This window comes from Leptonychotes weddellii, chromosome 5, assembly GCF_054177405.1.
Source record: "Leptonychotes weddellii isolate Sample4059 chromosome 5, ASM5417740v2, whole genome shotgun sequence".
Taxonomy (NCBI): domain Eukaryota; kingdom Metazoa; phylum Chordata; class Mammalia; order Carnivora; family Phocidae; genus Leptonychotes; species Leptonychotes weddellii.
Window position 1 is genome coordinate 125,703,751 of NC_138373.1, and position 10,982 is coordinate 125,714,732.

Genomic DNA, 10,982 nt, shown 5'->3' on the forward strand with positions numbered 1-10,982 from the left:
GGATTTCAACGTTGACTTTAGTAACAGCAGTGGGGGGAATGTGCTTAGGGGAGAAAAGCTCTGGTTATTTTATGAACATACCACTCCGTTCACTGATAGCAGCTGGTCTCCCCTTTTGAGGCCTCCGTGTCTTTCAGCCACCCCTCCAGGAATGATGCGAGAGATATAAATGGGGGAATTTTGCTCCTTTCCTCCCATCACGTTAAAACCAAGGCCTTCATCAGTCTTTGGCAGTTCGACTACCCGAGGGTGGGAGTGGCCTTCACTAGCTGCAAAAGCTGCAACTGTTGCCTGAAAGAAAAGATGGTCATTTGGTAATAAAATGAGGGAAATAAGGCTCGTCGTATGCTTTGCAGTGGGTAGGATCGGGCAACTCCTCTTATTTTTATAGCATTCCCTGTGAAAAAAAGAACACAGTGGGGAGGGTGCTAGCTTCATTTAAATGTCATCTATGACTCCGTTCCTTGGCAAAGCCCTGCCTGGCTATTTCCGGCTTTCTAGAATTTATCCATTATGATACAAATTTCCCTTCTTCATAAAACTCTGTCCCGGTTACCTGAGGCAGCTGTAATTCCTCCTTTTCTTGGACTCCGAAATAGCTTTGGTCCACAGACTACATCCTTACGGTACATATGCTCTAACTATTCCATATATGTGTTGACCGTGAGCACCCGAAGGGCAGAGATGATGTAATTCGATTCTTTGTATGACACAGTCTACCCCGGTGCTTGCACATAAACGTTCATGAATATTTATCCAATGTACTTAGAAGCACTTATATGTATAATATAAACTCTGGCGGATACGTATATAATCTTGCTACTGCCAGACCACTGGCTTCCCAAATTTAGTTTTTGGGTTTTTTTTTTTTTTTTTTGACTGAGGATACCTAAAGGAAAATAAAAGCTAAAACAAGTAATAAATTCAAACAGATGATTATTATTTCCCATCAATATTTTGCATTATTATGAGAAGTCCTCTTATCTGGTAAGGATGTTTTCCCCTACATTTTACATTAATATTTCAACTCCTATAGCATCGTGGGCAAAATGAGCAGCCTATGGTTCTATACCTACGTGTACAAAATTTCATTTAATATGGACATCGTTTTAAGATTCATATATTAATTTTTAAAAATAAGTTGAAAACACAACTTACCATTAGTTCCCACCCCTCATGGAAAGAAAAGAACAGCATTGAAGTAGTTTCTATCAAGAAAAGATTCTCTGCCTGCTTCTTATTTTCCACTTCCATTAACCTGCCTTAACCACAGTTGATTAGATGCCTACCATAAAGTGATTTACTCAACACTGTGAAAATATTGATTGCCAACTACTGTACATTCTTTTCCACACACAACATTATCACATCAATTGAGCATTATGCTACTGTCTGCATTTAGTGAAATTTAGTGAATGATATGGAAATAATGGCTTGTTTTTAGCTACATGCATTTGCTCATGCAAACCTTGTCGTCATGCATAGATTTTAATGGCTGACATGGATGCAATGCAGACAGCCCAGAAACAACCAGAAAATATTGTGCTATTGCAACATTATGCTGCCATCCTGCTGTTCTACATGAATAAGAAATGAGAATGGTAAAACACTACATAATTCACTTTCCCCTTAATTAAACCATGTAGGGATCATTTTTCTGTGTGTGTTCCACTTCAGTACAAGCAAAGCATGATGTAATGATAATAACAACCTCCTTTTGCCTGGGTTAAAAAAAAACAAAACAAAACAACTTACAAATCTACAGTGTTCAGTTACAGAATGACAACTAAAAAATCAAGAGAGAAACCAAACGAGGTGATATAACACAAAAGAATTAAATGGAAAATGCTGATTATTTTCACCAGTTCTTGTTTCTTATACATTATTAGAAAGAGAAGAGCTTTTAACAAAGCAAGTCGTTGTGCATCTATTAGAACACTTCTGTGTTTGTAAAATGAGAACTACATAAGTGATCTTAGTTTAAAGTTTAAAACTATTATTTCCTAATGGTCTATTTTCCAGATAATTTCATGATCCCATCGTTATAAGATTTCTGTTAGTGTAAGATTTCCGTTAGATTTCTCTGCAATCTCTGGATTTGCGTCTTTAAAGAACGAATGTGGTAACTACTACAAAAGGTGACCGGCTTTCCCTTTAGGTCAATGTCACATTCTTTCAGCAAGCTACCCACTGCTCTGCTGAAGACAAGGAAGAATCCTGTGTCAGTGGGTCTCAGGTGAGTTCTCTTCATGTCTGACTCAAGTCAAATCTTTGGACTTGTGCAAATAAATCTTCATGCACTGAACAGGCAACAAGTTCTTTTGGATCAGAGGCCTGTATCAGAAAACCACGTATTATTTCATACAATGAACCAGTAGATTTGCTTGTGCCAAATGGACGTTTAGTGAGTTTAATGAAATCATTCTCCTTTCTTAAGCTACAGAAGCAGCAGAAACGTTCAATTTTCCATTAGGATTTTTACCTGGGAAGTAGTACTGGTTCTAGACTCTGGGCTGCCACTGATGTCTAAATTCTCTTACAGTGTACACACGAGAATACCTGAAACACACACGCGCACAGTCAATTACTAGATCACTGGGGTCAAATATATTTTCAAAGTTACTCAAGCCTTACCTTTGCTGTGGCCCTGGCACGGAATTCAGGACAGCCATTAACAGTTATCGTTTCATGCATATATTGATACACCTAGAACGTTCACATAAAAAAGAAAGGAATGCGTAAGAACATTAGGAATATCAATTCTTTCACTGCAGAAAGGATGAAATATTTTCACTGTAAAACACAAGTTCTCGGTCACAAGGTGAAATAGGTCTGGATAAATTATCCCGGTGATTAGGACCAAAGATCCCTCCTATTTTTTTTTGGTGGGGGACGGTTGCGGCAGAGAAGGCAAACACTTTTTTATTTGGGTATCCGTGTTCATCAAATATAAAAACTTGTATATTTGGTTTTATAAAAACTACTTTGTCAGTAAGATTTTTTACCACTTCATAAAGCTCTGTCTCTCAAATATGTGATAAAATTATATATATATATAATATATTATATATAACTTCCTGAATCTAAGTAACACTTTCTTTTTTTTTAAAGATTTTATTTATTTATTTGACATAGAGAGAGACAGAACCACCCTAAGTAACACTTTAGAAATAGTTTTCAGGGCGCCAGGGTGACTCAGTCAGTTGAGCATCCGACTCTTGGTTTCTGCTCAGGTCGTGATAGCAGGGAGATAGAGATAGAGCTCAACACAGAGTTGCTTGTCCCTCTCCCTTTGCTCCTCCCCTCTCCCCGCCCACTCTCTTTCTCTCAAATAAATAAATAAAATCTTTAAAAAATAGTTTCCTAAATTAATATTCCACAAAACTGGGATAACAATATCTTTTCCTTGCATGTTGTAAGGTATGTTACCATCCATGAGACATTCATAATTCATAAATATAGGAGATAAATGGTATTCAGGGGCAGGGACAAGTAAAGCATGAGATTCTTAGAACTAGTAACAGAGAGCAACATATCAGCTATGGGTTCATGTTAACATTTAAATGAAATAAAAAGAATAGAAGTAAAATCTGGACTCAGAATGATATTGTACAAAGCACACAGTTTTCGCTGACTAATGGACCAAAGTTTGAGACTTGCAGTCTAACTGGGGAACTACGAGGTCCTGGTTGAACCACTTTACCACTTTGACCCTCATTTTGCCCATCTGAGAAATGGGTGAAGAATATTTATTATGTTTTTTTACTTGAAATAATACTTTCAAGACCCCTGGCACTTAATGAGCTCTCCTTAAATATCAGGTATTATTATTAATTACGATTTTAGACAAAACTATGAAAATTGTTGGAATGTAGTAGAAAAAAATGCTTTCCTTCTAACTGTCAGGGATGGGATTATAAAATCTGTATATCAGTGCAAAATAAATTGCTTCATCATAAATAAACTTAAGTATAGAGAATAACTCTTAAAGGATAGTTTGAAGACGTTATTTATTTATTTATTTATTTTTAAGTATTTTATTTATTTACTTGACAGAGAGAGAGCAAGAGAGGGAACACAAGCAGGGGGAGTGGGAGAGGGAGAAGCAGGCTTCCTGCGGAGCAGGGAGCCCGATATGGGGCTCGATCCCAGGACCTTGGGATCATGACCTGAGCCGGAGGCAGACGCTTAACGACTGAGTCACCCAGGCACCCCTGAAGACAATATTTAGAAAAAAACTAACAAGGTTAAATATGTTAGACTTTATGCCCATTTTAAAGTTTTAAATAATAAATTGTAAAAATCAATTGTATGATGTGTAGAGGTAAAAGTCCATTTGGAATTTTGCTGGGGTATTTTTTTTTTTTTAAGATTTATTTATTTATTTGAGAGAGTGAGAATGAGAGAGAGAGAGAGTACATGAGAGGGGGGGAGGGTTAGAGGGAGAAGCAGGCTCCCCGCTGAGCAGGGAGCCCGATGCGGGACTCGATCCAGGGACTCCAAGATCATGACCTGAGCCGAAGGCAGTCGCCCAACCAACTGAGCCACCCAGGCGCCCCATCTGGGGTATTTTTTGAGAGTGACCCATTAGCTTTTCAGTAAAAGATGAAGTAGAAAATTAATATTATTTTCCACACTTAAGTAAAAAGTTATTAAAGTGAATTCAGAATGTGATTAATGCATCCATTCAACAATCGCTCTTTGAGTGTCTCAGATGGATCTCTTCCCGACGTTTCTTAGCTGGCTCATTATTTCTCAAATACATTTGGTTGAATTTCCATTAATGCTGACTCATCTTTCCCAAGTGGCATGTTTAGAAGGAAAAAGACAAAGTGGCCTGGACTAGGAAGGTAGGGACACCATTCAGAATCTACCATTTAGCTTTATACTTCACTAAATAACTGGGGTATACAATTTTGGTGAGCAATCTGAATGGGAAGGGAATAGTTTTCCAGGAAAGCATTTGCGCACCCCAGGACTGGTTAATGCAAATTCTCCAGGTTACCAGCAGAGCTGCTTAACATGTTGACACGTTATTTCCTTGAAAGTGCATCACTTTGTTTTGTAGAGCTATCTCTTCCACAAATTAATTCCACTTATTTGATCTTACAGCCCATTTAAGAGCAAGATTCTCCTTACTCTGCTTCTCTTGTTAATAATCTCTCTTAAATCTGATCCCTTCATTCTATCTTTTTTTAAAAATATTTTTATTTATTTGCGAGAGAGAGCGAGAGAGAGTGAGCACGAGCGGGGTGAGGGGTCAGAGGTGAGGGGCAGAGGGAGAAGCAGGCTCCCCACGAAGCAGAGAGCCCTAGTGGGGCTCGATCCCCATCCCAGGACTCCAGGATTGTGACCTGAGCCGAAGGTAGAAGCTTAACCCACTGAGCCACCCAGGCGCCCCTCCTTCGTTTTATTTTAACTCATTATATCTCTTGCTCAAAACTCTGCATCAGTGTCTTCACTGGGTCTCTCACCACCAAACACTATTGACTTTAGTTATCATTGTTAAGGACCTACCTGACCATGTCACTACTGTGCTTCTGGCTGTCTACAACTCTTAGAGTAAAGGTTGCAAAGTCAAATGCCTACAGGAGTCAAACCAGTGACAATAATGCACAACCCAGGTTTTTCTCTAATTTCATTTCCCTAGTTGTTTTCCTCCACCCTCACTGTTCCCCAAACATATACACCTTCCTAACTGCCTAGACCTTTGCTCTGTTTGGAATGCCCTTTCACCTGCCAGACTCTCATTTATCCCTGTTTAACATGACGCTAAAAGACCCAATTATCATTTTCTCTGTTCCTTGTTCTTGGCCTCCTGCAAGCAGAGAAATCTCTCCCTCCCTCCTCGGTTTTGAACCATTTGAATTTGTCTGGGGTCATTCTGGTGATCTTTTCCAGGGAAAGTGCTATCTTTGCTTGCATCCAAGGATGTTTATGAGGACAATCATTAGCCAACAATTAGGATGATGAAATTGATGAAAGCAAATGCTAATTTTGTAAGTTCGTAAAATAAAGTAAATAAAAAGTTAAGAATAATTATCTTTAACATTGCAATTTGAATTGGGAATTAAAGGGTGGAGTATGCAAGAGGCAGCAGTAAGTATAGATAACACACAGGTCCTGCAGACACCACATACGCATTGTATGTTCTGGGTTGGTTACTTGATTTCACTGGGGTTCAATTTTCTCACTTGAAAAATAAGTCTTAGAGTTGTAACTAACTTCTGGGTCTGTTAAGAGGATTAAATAAGTTTAGAACAGTTTGCAGCATGTAATAAGTTTATTTTAAAAATAGCTATTATTATTACTATTATTATTAATATTCAATGTTTCCCAACTTATTTGACACTGGGATCTTCTGGGAAGAATCTCCTAGGACTGGTAGTCCATGAACACATTTTACAGAGAATTGATGGAAGACTGTAGTTCTCAGCTGGGGTTGTTTTTGCACCCTAGAAGACATTTATTTGGCAATGTCTGGAGACATTCTGGGTTGTCACAAATGGGGAGGGGAATGGTGCTATTGGCATCTATTATTAGAAGACGGAGAAGCTGCTAAATACCCTACAAAGCTCAGATTAGCTCCCCATAACAAAGAACCATCTGCCAAAACGTCAATAGTCTTGAGATTGAAAAACCCAGAACTAAGAAATCATGCTATATCATTTCTTCTGATACATAATGATTAGTAGGCCATAAAAAGGCACTTGTGTAGCACTGGGTAAAGGATCTTATAAATAAATAAAAGGGTCTTGTTCAACAAATATCTTTTGGAGTAAATAATTATGATTCTGGTGAGCATTTAAAGAGGACTTGCTCTAGGCCAAGTGTAATGCTAAGCATTTTATATCTGTAAGTTCATTCGATGCTCACAGCTTATGATTCAGGGATTCTACACACGAGGAACCAGCCACAGAGACCGTAACATGCCTGTGACCACACAGGGAACGGCAGATTTGGTGCAGAGATTCAGATGTAATTGCCTCCAAAATCTTTTCTCTTTCAACCACACAAGGCTTTCTTATTAAGACAGCATCAGACTACTATTATTTTGGCAGCATTGGGGAAACAAAAACGTGGAGATATCACCAGTATTTATTTATATTTTGAATAAAGCCATCCAGGTTTAATATGATGCCTACCATTATACAAATGGTAGCTGCAAATGTATAATACAATTCGGAAACTAACAAATTCATCACTCCAAATGAAAGTGAAATAGCATTTTTAATTGACTTTTATGATTGTAATATGCTAAGATTCAAAGAAAAGAAGTCAAATATTATTGTCACTCTTTTCTCCTGTAAAGCACCACAGATTCTTATCAGTTGGTCTTTAAACACTGGCTGACGTGGTCTAGTTAGAGAGTCAAGTCAAAACTGGGAGATATTAGTTCTATTTCCATTAGTTATGTTGCCTTATGAAAGTTACTTAGTTCATCATTTTCTGGGGACCCAATGTATCCCTACTTAGCTTACTTTTCAAAGACAATTGTACAGATATTTGTAAAACTTTGAAGGAAGTTGTTATAGAAAACTAAAATATTTTACCAGATGCCCTGAGAGAATTCTTTTTTTTTTTTTTTTTTAAGATTTTATTTATTTGACAGAGAGAGACACAGCGAGAGAGGGAACACAAGCAGGGGGAGTGGGAGAGGGAGAAGCAGGCTTCCCGCAGAGCAGGGAGCCCGATGCGGGGCTCGATCCCAGGACTCTGGGATCATGACCTGAGCCGAAGGCAGACGTTTAATGACTGAGCCACCCAGGCGCCACTGCCCTGAGAGAATTCTTAAAGGGAAAACAGAAAATGGTTGCATGAGCTTCAACAAGGGATGGTGGGGCTTACAGCTTCCAGAATCAGTTGGGTCTCCAAATTTCTGGACAATTTCAGCTACAGCATTTCTAACCCCATTCCATTTAGGTAAGATGGGTTTAATTCCTACTGAAAGTAAAATAATTTCTAGAAACTCTTGTACAGGTTTTAGCTTACATTTTTATATTAGTAATTTACTAACTTTGAATAAGTCTCACAGATTCAAAAGCGTTTTGAGTATCTGGAACTTACTCCAAGCTATTGAAAATTTACAAATACAGATCAATTCAATTAAGGTGATGGGGTTGCTGTCAGTTGATTCAGAAAGTGCGTTTAGTCATTCATTCAGCTAACAATCATTTAAGAGTTACTCTAGTCACTGGGCCAAAATATGAAGGAAAAAAAAATTAATGGCTCCTTCTAAAACTTCAAATGAATGTTAACTTTCACTGTAAATTTAAAATTTTTTAAATAAAAGATTTATTCTTACTTTATATTAACAAGCCAATAGACTACTTTTTCTGGATGGAAATTCCATCACTGAGAGAATAGCAAGTACAAGTGAAGTAAAAGCTTCTCTTTTACTCCAATTTATTTACCAAGTTTATAACAGAATTACCACTTAGATATGTTAAGCTGAACAGGTAAAATTCTACTGCGATAGGATTTTTGCTTTTGAGCTTTCATTTATACACAGGTTACGTAGACCATATCAAAATATACACTTTACATTGAATCATTCTTCTTGGTCTTGAGAACTCTGATTGGTACAGAGAGGTAGGTAAGGGCTGACAAATCTATATCATGAGTTTCTCATCCTGGGTCTCTTTTCTTTGTAACTTTAAGTGACCTACTATCTATGCATCTACATAAAACCCTATCTTCAAGAGGCAGTCAAAAAGGATAAAATATGTGGCTTCATAAACCATAACCCATGATTCTTATTAAATTCTTATGATAATAGCTACTATATATCTATTATTATTATTATTATTATGTGCATTCCTAAGATGCAATTGAAACTATGCCTTTAGAATTTAGCTGCTTGGCCAGCAAGTGTGGAAAACACCTTGAATTCGAAATTAGATTTTGATTGTTCTGTCTTCTGCTCTTACAGTTTTACTGTCTTTTGTACTTTGGTGTTATTTTGAAATTGCTGTGTGAGGCAGATACTGGGCAGGCTCACCTTCCCTAGCTCCCATTCTCAACCTCCTCCTCCCTGCATTGCCTCACCATAGGACCCAGTTCTGTTCGGTAAGAATTTAACTGGAAGTAGGTGAGAGGATTCTGGGAAAGTGTTGTTCTCTTGGTATAAGCGCTATCCTTTTTTCCTTCTCTACTTCTTGTCCTGAGTGTGGATATGATCAGCTGTAGTACCAGCCTACCACTGCAAGAGAAAGGCCATGAAAAAGTATAGATACCTGGTCCGATTACATGGAGCTCCTGAAACACTGTAAGCAGCTGCCTTTATCTCTCAACTTGTAATGAAGAAAAATAGTCTTATTTGTTTAAGCCACTGAAGTTGGATTTTCTGCTACTTTCAGCTAAGAGAATTCTTGATTGCTATACTATTCGAGTAAATATTATACAGAACTGTGCTATCTTTAGAGTCCGTTTTCTTTGAGACCCCTCCAATTCCAAGAGTTATATAATTTGTTCATTAAAAATTAATGCAAATTTGTTAATATCAGGGTTTAGAAACTGAGAGAGGAGGGTAGTTTAAAATGTAGTTAAAAAAAGTAGACACCAACTCTTAGGAAAACTTTGCTAAGAAAATGAAAATACAATTTGACTGGGAGAAAATGTTTGCAAAACATGTATCTGATAAATATTGGCTTCATATCCGGAATATATAAAGAACTTTCAAAAGTCAATAGTAAGAAAACAATCCAATTAAAAATTGGATAAACTCTTTGAATAGGCATGTCATCAAGGAAGATCTATGGGCGGCAAATATGAAAAGATACTCATCATCAAAGATACTCAATATCATTAGTCACGATGAAAATTCAAATTAAAACCATCATTAGATACATCTACACTCTTTTAACATGTCTAGATTTTTTTAAAAAATTGACAACACCTAGTATGGGCAAGAATGTTGATCGACTACACTCTTGTACATTGCTGGTAGGAATGCCAAATGGCACAGCCATTTTTGAAAACAGGAAAACAGTTTTCTATAAAGTTAATCATACACTTATCTTAAGATTCCCTTATCTACTTCTAGCTATTTGTCCAAGATAAATAAAAACACATATTCATACAAAAATGGTATGCAAATACTTACAGCAGCTCTATTCATAATCACCACAAACTGGAAACAATTAAAATAGCCTTCAACTGTGAAAGAATAATTAAGTGGAAGTACATGTATACAATGGAATACTGCTTGACAATAAAAAGGAAGAAACTACTCATACATGTGATGACGTGGATGAATCTCAAATGGGTGTTGCTTGAGTGAAAGAAGCCAGACTCCATGATTATTTCATTTATATGACACCCTGGGAAAGGCAAAATAATAGGAATAGAAAATAGATCAAAGTTGCCAGAAGCTAGAGGTGGGGACGAGTTGACTACTAGGCATGAAGAAATTTTGGGGGTGTTGGAACTCCTGTATCTTGATAATGGTGATGATCATGTGATTGTATGTGACAATTAAAACTCTTAGAATTGTACACTGAAAAGAGGAAATATTATTACTCTATGTAAATTATACTTCCATAAACCCAAATTTTAAAAAAGCAGAAAATATTTTGAGATGAAAATATTCTGAAACTTCATCATGATTTTGGAAATTAAAAACAAGGGCTTTGATATACTAAGACCTACATATATTTAAAATGTTGAATAGAATAAAAAGATGACATTAGTTCCAATGCCTTAAAGTTTATAAATGTGGAAAGCAACATATACTTTAATGGATGGCAACATTTCTTTCAAGTACAGGATGCTCCAGAGATTTTGTAGTACCTCAGTCTGAACAGGCTGGCTCCTAAAATGTCAATAGAATTACAATTAGGATTCCCTTGCCTTTGGCGATGTTTCTAGAAAGAAGTTGCTGCGGCTGAGGTCAAAGAGGTTGCTGCCTGTGTTCTCCTTTAGGATTTGGATGGACTCCTGTCTCACACTGAGGTCTTTCAACCATTTGGAGTCTATTTTTG

The 10,982-nt window shown here is 37.2% G+C and overlaps 1 protein-coding gene across 1 annotated transcript in view; it reads right to left on the bottom strand.

Annotated features, from left to right (window-relative positions):
* Window positions 1-10,982, bottom strand: part of LIN7A (lin-7 cell polarity scaffold A) — a 112,819-nt gene that overhangs the window by 34,244 nt on the left and 67,593 nt on the right. Inside the window, exons 3-4 of the mRNA XM_081822129.1 lie at window positions 2,635-2,706; window positions 82-291 (exon numbers count right to left, since the gene is read on the bottom strand). Of these exons, the coding sequence (XP_081678255.1) occupies window positions 82-291; window positions 2,635-2,706 (282 nt within the window). The remainder of the gene's footprint in view (window positions 1-81; window positions 292-2,634; window positions 2,707-10,982) is intronic.